Source organism: Lepisosteus platostomus, chromosome 5 (assembly GCF_059453375.1).
Source record: "Lepisosteus platostomus isolate fLepPlt1 chromosome 5, fLepPlt1.hap1, whole genome shotgun sequence".
Lineage (NCBI taxonomy): Eukaryota > Metazoa > Chordata > Actinopteri > Semionotiformes > Lepisosteidae > Lepisosteus > Lepisosteus platostomus.
In genome coordinates this window covers 64,586,326-64,604,693 of record NC_142615.1, presented here as the reverse complement: position 1 = coordinate 64,604,693, position 18,368 = coordinate 64,586,326, and the positions used below count along the sequence as shown (strand labels likewise).

At 40.7% G+C, this 18,368-nt stretch overlaps 1 protein-coding gene across 1 annotated transcript in view; it reads left to right on the top strand.

Annotated features, from left to right (window-relative positions):
- The first annotated feature begins 864 nt into the window (after nucleotides 1-864).
- The window catches only part of LOC148671266 (zona pellucida sperm-binding protein 3-like), a 28,876-nt gene continuing 11,372 nt past the window's right edge, over nucleotides 865-18,368 (top strand). The window contains exons 1-4 of the mRNA XM_088631043.1: nucleotides 865-889; nucleotides 967-1,084; nucleotides 1,283-1,383; nucleotides 1,458-1,531. Of these exons, the coding sequence (XP_088487169.1) occupies nucleotides 971-1,084; nucleotides 1,283-1,383; nucleotides 1,458-1,531 (289 nt within the window). The 5' untranslated portion in view covers nucleotides 865-889; nucleotides 967-970. The remainder of the gene's footprint in view (nucleotides 890-966; nucleotides 1,085-1,282; nucleotides 1,384-1,457; nucleotides 1,532-18,368) is intronic.

Below are 18,368 nucleotides of genomic sequence, written 5' to 3'. Positions count from 1 at the left end.
GACGGACGTGTCGCATGTTCCGTACTCTGTCTGACAGCGAGTTTAACACACTGTCCTTGGAAATTAGAAACTAATTGAACAATAAATTAATCTGAGCAAATTTTACACGTGTGGGTGATTTAATTCTGTCGAAATTACGTGGAACTCCTCCGCTGGGGTCAGATACACACGGGAAAGTGTTCAGGCGGCTTCACGGAGTCCCGCCTCAGACTGGAAGCAGGTTCTAATTAGACGCTGAGAACAATCCGGGTCTCTGTGTGTAATTGATTGTGTTGATTGAGCGGTAGTGCGACCATGTGTGTGGTAGCATAGTCCTGCTAGTATAAAAACCTAGTCACCGCATTCACACTCTATGCTCTCTTGTTTCAACATAGTTTGGTGGTTTATTTGTCTTACTTCTGTAGCAGTTTAGCGGGACGTCAATTTGGCAATGCGCTCGTTTCTCTTTGTGCTGTGCCTGTGCGCAGGGGCCGGGCTCCCCGCACTGATCTCCGCCGGGCCGGCTGGCTGGGACTTGTCCAGAAGCCCCTCATCCCCTCTGTCCTGCAGGTTCCACTACTCCTACAAGGTTGGCTATGTCCCCACGTGGGCCAGGAGAAGGACTTTCTTCAAGGACCTGAAGAACAAGCACAGCTTTGTCCTGCTCACCACCAACTGTAAGCTCCTTGAGCGAGTGGCTCCACCTGCCTGCAGGGGGTGCTGTGTGCAGGTGTAATTCTCTCTCTCTCTCTCTCCCCTAAGGATGAGTACTTCCTGGGTCAGCCCATGTACTTCCAGGCCACTGCCTACTTTGCCACAGTGGAGCAGAGGCTGTACATCCACTCGTGTTACGTAACGGAGAAACCAGACCAGCACACTAGCCCTGTTTCCCCGTGATCGACAACTTGGGGTACGGCCCCTTCTGGGAGGAGAGGTGGGCAGGAGCCCTGAGAGCCTGCAGGGGTTCATCCTTGTCCTTGTCCCCAGGTGCATGGTGGACAGCAAGGCAGATGGCTGCCTGTCCAGGTTTGTCCCCTCCAAGCAGAAGGATGTGCTCCGCTTCACAATTGATTCCTTCCTCTTCCAGAAGAAGCTGTCCAGGAAGGTACTGCTCTCAAAGGCTGCTCAGCCTTCTTGCTCTACTGATCCATGGTCTGCTTTTCCATCCATGATCTAGATGTGAACCAGACTGTGGCAGCTCTAGTGCCTAGAGCTGCCAGCTTGCCTTCACTGATGGCAGAAGGTTCTTCTCTGTCCCTCTATTGGCCTTGATCCCTTAATGCTGTGACTTTCCCTCTTGCAGCATGAAGTGACTGAGCTGTACATGCACTGTGTCATGGCTGTGGCTCCTGCTAAAGCAACACCAGGGACCAAGTCCTGCACCTACAACAGGGAGGCTAAGAGGTACTTCTGCAAGGAGCCTGCTGAGGGTGCTCTGGGACACGCCAGGTGGAGGCCTCACCTGTCCTCTCCTCCAGGTGGGAGGAACTGTATGGTGACCATGAGGTCTGTGCCTGCTGTGAGTCCAGGTGTGCTGGCAGCCGGAATGAAGGTGGGTCTGGTTCTCTATCCCTTGTGGATGCATCTCTGTCCAAGAGACAACCATGCTTGGACAACTGAGGAATGATCCCATGCTGGACAAAGGGACCGTTTAGATGAGTAGACTGTGGGTCTCTGGGTATAGCGGATCCCTCACTCCTGGGTGCTGCTTGTCCACAGGTACCAGGAGCCTGGTGACCCGCAGTCGGGTGGCTGTGGCACCAGTTGAAACTCCTCTGGATGTGGGAGCTGACTGGACTGAGGATGAGGAAGGAGACCCTCAGAGCTCCAGTGAAGATGCTGAGAGCACCAGTGAGGATGTGGAGGGAGCAGAGGACTTTGGAGATGTTGGCCAGTGGACAGGTAGGGTCTGGCAGGAGGAGCCCCAGTAGGGGTGGGTGTCCTGCAGTTCAGCTGCATTGTTCTCCTTCTTCCTCCCCAGGTGCCTGAATGAAGGCTCCAGCCTGGCCCTTGTGACTCTCCTGCCTCCACTCGCCTTGTAATGGCAACATCTCAATAAAGCTGTGAAAGACCCTTCTGCCTGCCCTTGTTTCTTTATGGTTTACAGGTTTGAATGGGGTGGAGGAATTCAAGGGAAGTGAGACCCATTAATCTATGAAAGTATTTGTGGGGGGGGTTCCCCTTTCAAGAATGCTTCCTGTCTTGCTGCCAATGAGGACTGAAAATGGCTGGAGTAATAAAGCATTGTACTGGGCAAAGATGGCTGTATTATTCCTTAGGGAGGGCAGTGTGACTTTTTTTTTACTGTGGGAGAGACAGAGGTGTTCAATATACTGGAAATCTTCCCATTTCTGAGAGGGGTGGTGCTTATGGAGTGTGAGTTGCTACTGTAGTGCCCAGTAAGAGTGAGATCTGGTGTCCTATTCTAGGCTGCACAAACTGACTAAAAGAAACACAAGGAAGGAATTGTCAACAGGGGCTTGGTGTAAAGTAGGCCTTCCCTTCCTTAGCAGAGGAACAATACTGGTGCAAAAACATCAGTGAATAATGGTACAGTTAGAATCTCGGAGGTCTTATGTTATGGGTGTTGGTTTCACAGCAGTGGTAGTGGACAGTCATGAGGAGTATTAGGATCGTGACTGGAGATCCCAGTACTTGACTGGGAAGACAGGTGTTCACAACCACCTCTACCAGCAGTACAGACTGTGTAGATTGAGACTGAACGCTTACTACAAAAAGCCTCTCCACTGTTTCAGTGTCCCATGTCATAAATTTCAAGTGAATCCTAGTCTTCCTTTGTGACTACCTATAACTTGCACAAATCCTGCTGGCCCACTAACACTGTCAATTTTTAGCCCTACTGCACTGCCCTATTAAAGCTTCAAGGATTTAGGATAAAATATTTTATATAATGGTTCCAAAGGTGGCTTCTCAAAGCACTTGACATAATTATAAGAATACACAGGATAAAACAATTCCAATAGACAGAGGAGACCATGGATGGTGGTACTAAGAAAAGTAGAAGCAGAGTGGTAAAGAATGGAACCAGTTCAGTAAAGGCTCTTCTACGGAGCAAGGTGTTGAGTCTGAATTTGAAGGAGTTTAGGGAAGGTGACTCTGCTACCCTTGGGCAGAGAGTTCCAGAGTGTGGTGGCATAACAGGAGAAGGCCCTGTCACCCATACAGTGTAGAGGGGCTTGGGGGACAGTTAGGAGACCAGAATTAGAAGACCGAAGGTTATGAAGGAGTAGAGTGATAATAGATTAAACTGCTACTGAGGTGCAACTGAAATGTGAAGGCACGTTCTATAGTTTATGCAAGAAAGGTTAATGTAAGGCTTTTATGGGAAGGGGGTAATGGCAGTACTTTTGAGGACCGTTGGTACAACGGCAGTGCTCAAGGATTCATTTCTAATATTGAGGACAATGGGTTATATACCCATCGTTCTTACCAAAGAATCAGAGAGCTTTTGATGTATAAAAAGACTCCTTTCCACCACTAATTTATTCAGGTTTGGTTCATTTGGGTTTTATCAGTTAAATATTTAATATTGTATTTGTCAGTTTGTTGATGCCTGTATATCAGAGTGATCTGCACACACACCTTTGACTGAATATGGGCTGCCAAACCTCTCCACCAAACTTATGTATCACTGTATGTACATAAAAAGTTTATTTGTAATAACAGGGGTGTTGGTGCCAGTAGTCAGATTGGGTCAATTGCAAGGTAAGAACAGCATCACATTAACTGGAGATGATCCAGAGATTAGCATGCAGCTCTGTACGCCAGATTAATACCGATTTGCAACGCGCTTGTCTGCTGACTTTAGTACCCTGCTCAGTAATCACAATGTTCCCAATTGCAATGAGCCCAAGGAAACAGCTGCTGCTCTCTAGAGGAGACTACAGGACAGGACTAAGTACAATTCCTGCAATAGACTAAGCAGTTTAGTGCCAAACTAATGGAACACTGAATCCTATGGGACAGTTACGAATGTAGTAACAGCTTAATACTGAAATAATATCGTAAACACCTCGTGATCTTAAGAATCTGTCGCTGTTAAAAAGTATTATAATAATAAGCTAAAATTGTACTGCAGCCACAACACAGTGGACCTGCAGCTCCTGTCCTGATCATACAGAAAGATGTCATCACTATAACACCTGTTAACAAACATAGCGCCTGCAGTCTGCGAAAGAGAGCTCTGAGGTGAATATTCCTTGAAGGGAAGTGAACTGAAAAACAGGCAAATACATCACTCAGATGAAGAGCAACGACTGTCGCTAAAGAAAGTGAGCGAGGGTACACCTATAGTACTTCGTCCACAGAAATTCAAACATAAATTCGTAACGCACCAGAGTACCACAAAGCTAGAAGCGTGCCTTCAACTGGAGTATTATACCACGACTATTTATAAGTAATATTAACTTATTCCAGGCATTCATCTGGTTTAAGAATACGAATCGATGCCTTCAAATAGACCTTTAACAGTCCTTTGATGTAGAATTAAGAAAATGGGGAATTATTTGATCCCATTCCCAATCCAGTAGTTTATGGACAGGCGCTCTCAGCGGACTGTGTGCAGGAGTGATGAGTGATGTGGAATTCTATGGGCTCAGTGGGACTCTGGGAGTCAACTCAGGGCTCTGCTGTAGATTCCTGTAGAACCGGTGTGAAATGATAATGTATCGTTGGCTGGTATTGTTAATGTAAAGTTTACTGGTACGTTTCGGCCAAAACATATTTTCTTTCTTCTTTTTTTCAGCATGGAATAAACCTATTACTTGTTCCTTTGCAGCCTACGCATGCTGATGCAGCTACCCACCTGAACTACAAATTGTATGTCGGCCGTTCCGTTACACTATATTGATGAATCGTACAAGATCATAGGATCTATAAGCCTGAAGACTTGTCTTGTACAGTGCCCTGATAAAAATCAAATTAATTACACTATTTTTTATGGAATCCCATTTCTGGTAGTGAGGCTACCATAGTACACGGATGGAATAGTGGACGGTGGGATTTTAATTTTTTTTTTAATTTAAACACCAGAAATACAAAAACGAAGACAGAATATGAAATAAGATACAGAAATAGACACTTCACATCCAGGAGAATTCACAATTATTAAAGCTGAAACTTATACTTTTTTCATATTTCCATTGTATGTCCTTTTTTACTTAAAAAAGAAGGTCTTCTTTAGCTTAGCTGGCAAGACTTGGTTCGAGCCAATGCAGTGAGGCACGAACTAGGGTGGGGGTGGTGAGGGGCACAAGCCCTTGAACCAGAATCCGTTACAATAACAAAAGGACAGACAATGAAATATGGGCTATTTCGAAGTCACAAATGTGAGATATAAAGTCGCAATTCTGAGTTTTAAGTCGGAATTCTAGTTACTAAGTCGGAATTCGGAGATACCATCGCGCGTTTTTTTTTACTCCCTGGCGGAACCGGGCTTCTATAGAAATGGTCAGATTCAGAGCCTGTGCAGTTCGTGCTAATTAGAACAACGGCAGTACTGAACCCTCAGCACCGTACTGACTGCTGAGCACAAGTTCAGCTGCTCGCCAGCTTTGTTACGCACAGTTTTGCATTGCTATTGAGCCCAGAGCAGGAGCTGATCTTCAGACAGTACCGTGTTAAGTAGTCTGCAGCTTCATGCAAAACAGTTCGACAGTTCCTTGCAATTTACCCAACGTGTTTTCTATAGATTTCAGCTGCAGTTCATTTACATAAAGGAAATCTACTACTGAGGACCCTGATTGGTTTAAAAGGAACATGAGCCAGGCAGGAGTCAAACCTACAATCTTCTGATCCAAAGTCAGATGTGTTATACATTACGTCACTGGCCCTAATCTTACGGTGCTCAACTGCACCATAGTGACCTCAGCGCCACTACTAGTAATACATCGCCCCCGGCCAAAGTTGCTTAGTAAAAAAAAAACATTTTCTTTACTTGTCTGTTTAAAAATATTATATCTTTAAAAAAGACAAAGGGTTTGTGTGTCGCGCTTAAGTTTCGATTCATTTCGAATGCAAAGAAAAAACATTTTCTTCCAAGAAATCATAAATTTGTCTCATTCTCCATACTATAATTCTCTCTTGTAGTAGTAAAGTATTTTGAGTCAAACCAAACAATATATTAAAGGACAAATAATAGGTTTATTCCATGCTGAAAGGAGAAGAGAGAAAACACAACGTTTCAGCTGTGAAACCTTCTTCAGGTTTGTTTTCTCTCTTCTCTTTTCAGCATGGAATAAACCTGCAGTATTACTTGTTCCTTTGCAGATACGCATGCTGACATAGCTACCCACCTGAATATATTAAACGTTTCATCTATACGATTAACATAATGTTCTCCTGAATAACTACATTAAATGACAAAGCCTTAGAGCCACAGAGAAAAACAAATTGCATTTAAAGTAATTTTAAAGGCTCGAGATAACATTGCACTATAAACCCAAATGTTTGTCTTCTTTGTGGCGCTTACTTTTTGTTGCTTTAGCAAATTTCATGCAGTTTATTTCTGACACAAGACATAACAAGCTTGTGTATTTCTGACAAAAAAGCAGGGCAACAATTTATATCGTCCTTGAAATTGAAATTGTTAAAAAGTGAGTTAAATGCACATATAGTAAATATATTTTCTCATATAATGGTGTGTTTTTTTGTCTAAAAATCCTTCATGAATGGTTTAACAGACACTTTGCATAATAAAAAAATATATGTACGAATTGTAACTTTTTATACAGTAAAGTTTTGTTGTGAACATGAGCCCTGTTTATCGATATCACCAACACAGTTCTGGATTTTATTCTACCTTCCTATGGACATATGAATTTTCTTTCACACAACAGCTCGCATGTGTGGTAGCTTATTAGCGCCAGGGAGAAAAAGAATATTGTTGGCTTTTAAATGAGAAACCATTTGCGTTTATACAAAATCACAATGCGTTGTCCCAGACATTAGGACATCCTCTGTTTAAACACCTGTCATTTTCTCTAATATTGGCTCCTGTGCTTCGGTCCATTTGAGAGAGAAGACACTGAAAAAGTCGAGCGAAAGTGGATTTTGCACCTGCGCCAGTGCTGTAGTGGTATCATACAGACACCCATACAAATCCATCACACGTTGGAAGGCAACGTAAAATATTGCTCTGTCCATTGGTGGATTAGGTATGCATGCTACATTTCAATGTAAAATGCAATGTAAAAAGATCACATTTGATTCAAAAACGATTAATGTAAAAACCGATAAAGCTCATGTTTTTTATCTAGTTTTATCTATATCTATATTTAGTTTTTCAAAGGTCTTAAAAAAATGTTTATCGCGATTGTGAAAGTTAGAGAAGGTGTACCAGCGCGTGCCTTTATATCGCCAACTTCGGTCTCGCCTGTAGCTGCGAGAAGGTTAAAAGCGCACAAGTGATCTGTCTTTCATCAAAATAATTGCTGGAGCAGCAGGACGTAGAGTACCATCCAGCAGCTATAGATGGTGCTCGGGTAAGAGCTAATTCTGTTTTCAGCACAGGGAGCAAGAATGAGCTCCCAGCAGAATCCATTCTGGTTTGGTTGCTGTCAGACTGTGCATCTGAGGCTTTTTGGATTGGCCTCATACTTATCAAATTATTAAAATAATTATTTAACTATCAGATTGTGTTTCTGCAACATTTCGTGCACAGTATGCCGTATTCAACAATAAAACAACAGTCACAATGAGGCCTTTACACCCAGTCTGGGGTATTTTCCCCTTTTATATTTTTGCCACTTTATATCGAACCCGTTATACTCCCAGAAGTGCGCAGTAGCTTCTACTTAATACAAATACAGATGCAGCCATTCAAAATGCGCGGTAAAAACCCGCGGTACGGTAACCTACCCACAAGCCACCGCGGGGCACCGGAGGGTACCGCAGGGCAAGTGATTGGCTGGCCAAAATGACCGACAGGGGCACTCGTGGTGCATTGGTTGGTAGTGCAAAGATTTAATCATTTAATGTCTTTACTGTGCACATTTTAATCCGCTTAGTTTTGAATATTTATATGGATTTTACCACTAAAGGGAAATTTTAGTAGCTGAGCATAAAAAGAAGAGGAGCATAACGCATCTGAAGGTCATAAACGATATTAATTTAAAACATTACTGTATGTATGTAAACTGTACTGTGTATGGCTGGTCTTGGTAGTTTAAAGAAAAAATACACACCAGTCTTCCATTTCTCCCTAAACATTTTAAGCATGAAAGTTTTATGAAACGGTACCCAAATATGCGATTGCTGTATAGAATGAATTTTAATAAAAAAAAAATATTTTTTTACACGAACATTAAGCTGTTTACATCTTCCGCCTGAGAACAGTCACCCGTTGCTACCCAATGCAGAATGGTGATTGGCTGACACCATCTGACACCCCTCTGATTGGAGAAAAAAGACGTGCTGGTTTGCTATACCAGGAAGAGGATTTCTTTCTATTCAAAACGTGTATTTTAAAAGTTTAAGAAGTAAAAACCTTACAGCGTACACAGATTTCTAAACTGATCAGGATCGTTATCTTTGTCTTATGCATAATAATGTTCACCGCTCTGTCCAGCAAATTAATAATAAACTTTATTTTATATAGCTTTTTAAACGAATAAGTAATTAGATTGCTCATAAACCTAATCACTTGCTTTTTCTTTTTATTTAGGCTCAGATTTCAACTATAGATCGTATTATTAATAACCATAATAACAACCAACCAACAAAAACAACCATATAAACATAATACCAACCAAAAACATAGATAACAACCACAATACAAAATCAAATAATCAAACCATTTTACACTCGCAAGTCCTCCAATTATCATACTCCCGCCCCTTATGCAAAACCAAACCTTCCTCCCATCCCAGTTTATCCTGTTTATCATAAACAAAATCCACCTCAATTTTCAACATAAAGCATTACACAAAATCAATACCTCAACACTCCATACTCAACAACGATAATTCACAAACAGCCAGAACATGTAACTACACATTCCCAAACAGACCTAATTTCCATAGCCCCGCCCCTTATGCAAAACCAACATCCCTCCCCTGTTCTCTCTCTCTCCTGGCGGTTGTAATTGTTTTTATTTTCAAATAAATTTTAGCAAAGTCATGTATTTTAAAAATGTTAAGATTTGTATATTTATGTCTTTATTTAGTGGTTTCATTAGTGACAAAGGCTAAACTTTCTTGGAAAAATGTCTTTTATGTAAACCATGTTTGCTATTAATTCATTCAGGGCTAAAATATGTTCATTGTCTTCTAATGAAAGAAGGGTTCCTTTCGCCGTAGTTGGGAGCCTAGCCTTTAACTAGTAAGTACTGTACTTACTGGGTTTTTGAAGGGGGGGGGGGTGTCTTTCGCTGGAAATCTCGCCTCCTACTTTGAAAATACCCGTGAAACCGGTTCAATTCGTCACAGCCAGCACTCCTGCAGAGAGGGGGGTTGTACTTGCAGTGTATACAGTACACGCGTTATGCTCTTCGTTAATGTCTGTGAAGTTTTATTTAATCTCTGAGCCATACTGATTCTTCTGGAAGCCAGTTTCCGCCAGGGAGTAAAAAAAAAAAACACACTATGGTATTCTCTCCAATGCAGTGCAGTTAAAAACATACCTCTGATGCTGCTCCTAAATGAATATCGTTTATGACCATCAGAAGCTTTATGCTCCTTTTCTTTTTTCCAGTGGATTGAACAGGGAGAGGCATTTCATGATGTACTTTTTACTGATGAAACAACAGTGGCTCTGGAACAGTTTTCAACCAAGTCGTTTTATAAAAAGGGGAGATATGTACACGTTACTGAAGCTAAAAGTTTAGCCTTTGTCACTAATGTAACCACTAAATAAAGACATATAGAAATCCCTACGTTACAGACTGTATATGGCTGGTATTGGTAGTTTAAAGAAAAAATACACACCAGTATTCCACTTTCTCCCTAAACATTTTAAGCATCAGAGTCTTACATGTGGTTATTTCGGAAACGTTTGTACGTGCTCCTTCTGACCATGTTACTGTTTACTGTTACTGACCATATTAAGTTTAAGTGCCTGTGGGCACTTTTCCTGTCCGTGGGGGGTGGACCGTCTTTCATTAGAAGGTTAGTCTGTTCTACTCTGAGAATGTAGAGGGGGTGGAAAGTGCCCGCGGTCATTTAATTAGTATTAAAATTCACACTGATTCCCTTGCGAAGATACGGACATAGGAATATTCGTGCGTGGTCAAAAAATGGCATAAAAACGACAAAGTGAAGGCTGTGAAAACATTCACAATGTACTTTATACACAAAGCAAATATACCCCCCCCCTCTCTCAATTCAATTCAAGCTGCTTTATTAGCATGACAGATGGGTACAATCAGTGTTGGGTATTTACTTTGCTTTGAGATGCCACTTTTAAAGGTGATATATAAAATCAAGGCTTTAACTTGCTTTAACTCCGCAAGTCTGAGTTCTTGTGTCTGTCCTATCCGAACCCGAAAGTATTACAATATGTATCTTTATAGCAGGTGGTGTACAGCTTTTTAGTATAGATTACACTTTTCTAAAATGTATTTAAAAAATAAAAACGATTACAATCTAATCTTTCCACGTTTGATCCCAAAATAAATCTAAACGGGGAGAAAGCTATGCTGAAAATGTATTAAGATACTTAGAAGACAAAGATATCAATTTATGTTGCATTTGTCTGATTGTGAATCAAAAAACACATATATTTAAACCCGCATTTGCGATTTAAATCAAAACGTAATTTAAATCAATATAAATGTTTATATTGTAACGCCTAGGTAACTATTCATTGTTATTAAAATGACTTAAATTCGATCATGTTGTGATATTTAGAAATATAAATTTGTTTGGTGCGAGTGAGGTTTTATTTAATCTGTGACTCAGTGATGGCCTGGCATGGTGAGGTGCGCTGACAGCTGTGTGGTGTGGCGCAGTTGTGGCCTGGCACGGTGAAGTGCGCTGGCAACTGTGTGATGCAGTGGTGGCCGGGCACGGTGAGGTGCGCTGACAGCTGTGTGGTGTGGCGCAGTTGTGGCCTGGCACGGTGAAGTGCGCTGGCAACTGTGTGATGCAGTGGTGGCCGGGCACGGTGAGGTGCGCTGGCAGGTGGGTGATGCAGTGGTGGCCTGGCACCGTGAGGTGCGCTGGCAGCTGTGTGGTGTGACGCAGTGGTGGCCTGGCACGGTAAAGTGCGCTGGCAGCTGTGTGGTGTGACGCAGTGGTGGCCTGGCACGGTGAGGTGCGCTGGCAGCTGTGTGTTGTGACGCAGTGGTGGCCTGGCACGGTGAGTTGCGCTGGCATATAATGAATATATTCATTTGCATCCAACACACAGTTCAACGCTAGCAACTACACAAAATCTAAAATATGAGCTCTACTTGCCACTTACAATACCAACAGTACCAGCTAACTTCAGTAGTGACATTTTCATGGATCTTTTTAACAATAAAATTTACAACATCAGACTTCAGACACAATTAAACACGCCTCAAAAAAGTCTGGTACAAACATTTTCAGCATGGTGAAACATGGTGAACATTTCCACCACTGCGTCACACCACACAGCTGCCAGCGCACCTCACCGTGCCAGGCCACCACTGCATCACACAGCTGCCAGCGCACCTCACCGTGCCAGGCCACCACAGTGTCACACCACACAGCTACCAGTGCACCTCTACATACCCGACCACCACTGCATCACACAGCTGCCAGCGCACCTCACCGTGCCAGGCCACCACTGCGTCACATAGCTGCAAGCGCACCTCACCGTGCCAGGCCACCACTGCATCATACAGCTGCCAGGGCACCTCACCGTGTCAGGCCACCACTGCGTCACACATATTTCAGCGCCATATATTTCATGGATATTATGGAATATAATGGATGGATATCTTAGTTATCTTTCTAATTCACAGGTTTGCATGCATAATTTAATTTTGAAAGCCAATGAGACATCAGGTACTACTGTTGTATTTATGAAAAAGAAACAAAACAAAAAACATACTAACAACTGTGCCATCCTACTCCTTAGTTAATACATTTTATTATTCATAAACAGTTAACATTGTTAGCAAAATATTTTGAATTATATTTAACCCTATTTTTTCTTTAGTTTTGTATTTAACTTATTATATGATAGTCAGACTTAATGTATATTTGAACAATGAAAATATATTTTTACAAGATTTTACATTAAGCACTTAAAATTAATATGGTAAATAATAGTAAACTTTAACATGCTGTAACAAGATCGGTTAAACTGCGAAGAAAATGCTTTCAGAGAAAATGTTTCAGGTGTGAAGAACATAGATCTCCAATGCAATTTCAACCAAACCTGTTCCCACACACCCTGCCCCCACTACCATTAGAATATACACAAACATTTTAGCGTTTCATTCTGAGCAGAAGACCCTCACACCTGAAAAGTGCTGGCTGTGACGAATTAAACCGGTTTTACAGGTTTCAATCACAGACCATGTGACATGAGAGTCAGGAAACTACAGTAACACCGTATTTGATAACACTATAAAAACGCTATAAAATAATGTGACTTGGCACAGAACAAGTTTACAGCACAGTACAAAAATAAATGCTGACCATGACTTTAGAAGCATAATTTGCCTTACACTCAATTTAAACACAAGCCGTCTTTAGCCCTCTAAGCTGGTTCATACAGAAATGTAGAGATCCAGGCTCAGAACACACAGCTTCATTAGCGAATACATATGCAGGACAACTAGAGAAGACGTTTTACAGAGGATGGATTTTTAGAAACATCCCATCAGACATCCCATCATATTCACAACGTGAAATCTAGAAAATAATATTACGTAACCAAAATCCGCAATATGGAAACAGAACCTGTGTAATTGTTGATAGATGATGTACTCGTAACATTTTTTCAAGACGAACTACAACATTTAAAAAATGACTTGTATGTACTTGATATCTCTAATCAATCCACGGGTCCCAGCACAAAACGAAACTAAAACGCATACCGTTTTGCGCTTCTTATTAGTTGCTCAAAAGTAATTCTAAAAGTATGCTTGTTGACTCCGGTATCACGTTAGTTAAAGACTTCGAAGCTTACAATGTTTAGGGAGAAATGGAATACTGGTGTGTATTTTTTTCTTTAAAGTACCGAGACCAACCATATACTGTATGTTTATGTTCCAAAATAAATATCGTTTATGGCCTTCACACGCGTTACAGTTGTCACGGACGTCCGAAGGGACAAACCGTGGGGAGCAGGAGGGCAGAAAAAGACCCATATGCGTAGCGGCGAGACGGGAAAAAGGCCCGGGCTCATTAGTGCAAAGAGTTCAGGAATGCCGTATAGAAACCTATGCCCTCAGGGAGCGGACGTGGGGCGCCCTGGTGCTAGGCGGGTCTCAGGACATTCGAACCTCAATGCTGAGCGAGGACAGAGTGCAAGACCCGGAAATATATAGCCCAAGGGAAATAGAAGGACAGGAAGGACAGCAGACCGGAAACTAGGGACAGGACAGAGAAGGAGCGCCCTCTGGCTGCAGAGGGCGTGACAACAGTATGCTCCTATTTTTTTATGCTCAGCTACTAAGATTTCCCTTCAGTGGTGAAATTAGATATGATAGGTGTCGCATTTTAAATCATTTTCATAGTTAGAAATTATGAAACGCCCTGTTAAAAGCAAGGAAGTTGCTTTTAACAACGTTGAAGTAAAACAAAATGCCTGACAAAGTATGGCTTGGACAGATTCCAAGTGCTTGTACAAATGTGCTAAAGAAATTATACTTTGAGTATACAGCTTGTCCAAAGTCATCCATTAATAATACTATTAGTAGGCTGGGCAAACGATTTTTAAATTTTTTAAAAAAGAAATAAAAAATGAGATATAATGATGTGTTCCTGCTTAACTTAGACATTGCACGACTTTAAAACCTATAAAAATGGGTTACGAGAGTTAAAAACCACTTTTTATGCGCGAAAAATGGGTGATTTTTCTTCCTCGTGATCAGCTCAGAATCTCTGTGTACGCTGTAAGGTTTTTACTTCTTAATTAAACGTTTAAAATACACGAATTTCATAAAGACAACACACGTTTCGAAGAGAAAAAATCCCATTCTTTTCTCTTCCTGTTGTGTGAAACTCATCAGCAGGTCTTTTTTTCCCAATCAGAGGCTCTGAAAATAGCGTACCGCCCACTGCGCTCCGTCAGAGAGGGGCGCGGCACCGAGAGAGGGAGGAGGCGCGGAGCGCAGCAGCACAGAACAAACGTTCTACTGCCTGGAGCGCTTATGGCAGCGATCGCGTCTGCATTTATAACTTAGTTTTTAAAATTAATCAAGCAATATGAAGCATCTCTTTTTACTTTTAAGTCACTTAATTATCATTAAGCACAGCTTTCTCACCACCTAGACTACTTTTTGATACCATCCTTAGACAAAGCAGAAACTTCTTGTTCTGTCTAATGACATTACAAGTGGAAAGATTACAGAATTTAATCGTCTTTAAATTTGTTACGTTATACATTTTAGAAACGTTTCATCCATACAAACACCACAAAACTATTCTCGATTGTGTTTCTGAATGGTATGTTATCACTTAGTTCACTGTTTTAATTACACCTAATTAAGAAAGTTAGGTGTTAGCATAAACTATTAGCAATCAATATTAAATTTAGCACTGTAATAAGTTGTTGCACTTTCCCCCGTATCTTGTAAAAATATATTTTCATTGTTCAAATATACATTAAATCTGACTAATTAAATATAATTCAAAATATTTTGCTAACAATGTTAACTGTTTATAAATAATAAATTGTATTAACTAAAGAGTAGGATGGCACAGTTGTTAGTATGCTTTTTGTTTTGTTTCTTTTTCATAAATACAACAGTAGTACCTGATGTCTCAGCGCCTTTCAAAATTAAATTATGCATGCAAACCTGTGAACTAGAAAGATAACTAAGATATCCATCCATTTATAATGGTGGCAAAGTGGTTAGCATTGCTATCTTGGAGCACTGGGGTCCTAGATTCAATTCCTGCCATCCTGTGTGTGTGGGGTTTGCATGTTCTCTCTGGGTTACATGGTTTTTCTCCATATGTGTGATATGACTCCCTCTCGCACTCCAAAACATACTGGTAAGTTAATTGGTTTATGGGAAAACTGGCCCTGGTGTGTGTGTGTTTGTGTCTGTCTGTCCTGTGATGGACTGGCGCTATGTCCAGGGTGTATTCTGCCTTGTGTCCGTTGCTTGCTGGGATAGGCTCCTAATCCTCTGTACTGGATAAAGAGATTAGAAATGGATGGAAGTAAAGGCACTGTGTGGATTGAACTATACTCAGTGTTAGAAACCCACTATGAAATGGCAGCATCTCACTGAGAATAAAATATTTTATAGTGCTGGCTTAAGTAAACAGCCTTTCCACCTCTCTTGCACATCAGTATCCATACCTAGTTATTTAAACAAATTGCCTCTAATTGTAAACATCTTAATATGCTGGCTCTGTGGATCCGCATCAGCGATGTTTGCCCATTCCTTCAATTCATGTGCATCCAACACACAGTTCAATGCTAGCAACTACACAAAATCTAAAATACAATCCTCATTTCAGTATCTATGTAAACATACAGTCTGTTAACTTCATCATCTTCATCAAAAGTATGCCTAACCCCATTAGGAAGTGTTCTTGTTATCAGTGTATTCCTCAGCTATCCCAAAATTATCTTCTTACCAACATCTCTAGTTTTTTATCCTGCAATAACTCAGCCAACACTTAAATCTCGAAAAGCTGCTTGTGTTCATTTCTTTAAATCACAATATCATGTGTAAATACTGTCCATATAATACTCTGCATTGTGGCATAATAGTTTATTTTAAAGGGAACTAGTGAAACTAAGAACTAGAGAAATCAAGAAAGGCTTTTTTTTTCTAGAATTAATAAATGCACATCCTGTTCACTGGGGAAATTAAATCCACACTGAGCAATCTTCAATATGTTCAGAATATGACAGCGAGAATCCTATCAGGGATGCATTACACCTGTTTTCAAGTCCTTGCATTGGTTACCTATCAGGTTTCGAGTCAACTTCAAAATCCTCATCCTCATTCAGTACCTACAGTATATGGCTTATTATCTGTCTACTCCCCACCTTTGTCCGTCTGACTCTGGTCTTCTAGCTGTCCTCAAGAACATCTACATTCTGTGGGTGACAGGGTCTTCTCTAGCTGCACCCCAGACCTCTCAATTTGTATTCCCAGTGATATCAGTCACGTACCCTGAGTGCATTTAAATCTAACCTCAGAACCTTTCTTTTCAGAAGACTTAGTGTCTGTATCTGCTTCATTTTCTAATTTTGGTAGCACCTCTAACTGCTTGTCTTTCTTATATGTATTTACTTTGTAATCTGTGGTCCTTTTATCTGTTTTTACATCTACTGTATTGCTTTGAGATGCCACCTTTAATGTTGATATATCAAATAAAGTTTTTTATTATTGTTATAGAGAAACATGATCAGTTTTCCCTGGTCCAGATAAAAAGATCTAAAGCATACTAGTTTGTCACTCTTCTCATTCCCTTTGCTAAATAACTTTTCATACTAATCTGATCAATCTAACTGCCTGTTTTCTGTGCTTTCTCTATCCTGCTAGATTTGCAATTATTCTGAACATTTTCTTCTTGAAATAACTCATTTCTAAATACCTTTTTTCACTGTTAACATCTTGCAGCAAAGCTGCGACAAAATATACACTTAGCACAGTTCATCCTGCTACCAACATTGAATAACAAAATCTTAAGATTTCTATATTTATGTCTTTATTTAGTGGTTTCATTAGTGACAAAGGCTAAACTTTCTTGGAAAAATGTATTTTATGTGTTGCAGAAAAAACTGACTTGCTTTAACAAAGTATGTTTACAAATCCTTTCACCTGGCAATCTACCTGAATGCCCACTTATCTGAGAAGCCCTCCATGAAACCATGGTTGCTATTAATTCATTTAGGGCTTATTGACAGAATTGCTGTTTTTTATGCATGCTAATTTTCTGATTCCTCACTCTGTTTCATGTTTATAGATAAGACTTTATTGATCGTGAAGGGAAATTGATGTACATGATGAACATGTTTGCATGTTCTTTTGTAACATACACCTTTTTGTGATTTTTTTTGTATATCTAAGCAAGTGTTCCTGCATCCCTCTTCTGCACTTTAGTCATGGCTTTTTTTCTGTTTGCTTATTTCAAAGCAACACCTGCTCCATTTCTAAAACTTTTTACTCATGTGCATTTTTGTATTTTTTACACCTCTAGCACTTTAACATCCTGAATTTTCATTTGCCTTAATTTGTAGAATGAACTTGAGTTTTAGCCTAAAGAAGTTTTCATTATCTTTTGTTTCTTGTCCTACAACTGTTATTATTGATCACCGAATTATTGTTCTTAACATGACTTCATTCAGCCTTTCCTGAACGTCTATGACAGGCAGAGAGAGTGCTGTTTCTGGTGCGATCTTTTGCAGCTGACATTTCACTGTTTTAAACGAACAAGAAATTAGATTGCTCATAGATCACTTATCCTATATAAACACAGCGTAATTGCCCTCCGAAAATCCTCTTTTTCTTGTTCGTTTTAGAGACCTTGATCGAAACTGATTTTAGATGTCAGAAAGGATTTCTTTTCTCTGTATTTCCTACATTGCTTTGTCGAGATTTTAACTTTATATCTAGGCTCAGATTTCAACTATAAATCGTACAGTAATTAATAGCAGTAAATACTGATGTTTTGCACCCTCTTACCACAAAAATATATGTTTTGTAGCTGGGATGAACTTTATTTCATACGCGTAGCTACTGCGATTCGGACACGGACGGTTAAACATGGCGGCAAATCAGACACCCAGAGAGGGGGGGGGGGGCGTTTTCTCGCCTCCATAACTAAAATGCCAAATAGGAGTGGCTTAAGCGACATACACAGTCGTGTAACTGACAGTTTGAGGTAGCCTATCGTGTAAATTTCGCTTTGTTGCTGATAGGTTAAGCTTTCGAAACTCTGCCCCAAAGTCATGTGACTGATTTTTCGCCCTGTTTCGTTGGTTAAACGCAATGATCACAAGCACCACCATGGTAACTGGGATGTGTAGTTTTTAATTCCGTTTGAATTATAACTGTACGTACTGTCTTCGTATTTGGCCAGGGCTTTAAAGAGAGGGCGCGCCAAAAATTTTCGGTGCCGTCGTCTCCGCTTTAAAGGTACCCCCGTCGCGGAAGAATTCGATCTCGGGACGTTTGCCCAGCGTACTATTAGTAATATCTTCAGTAAAGGCTTTGATGCATAAATATTTCTGATAAAGGTAGGTTGTGTACTTTTGTCCAACTG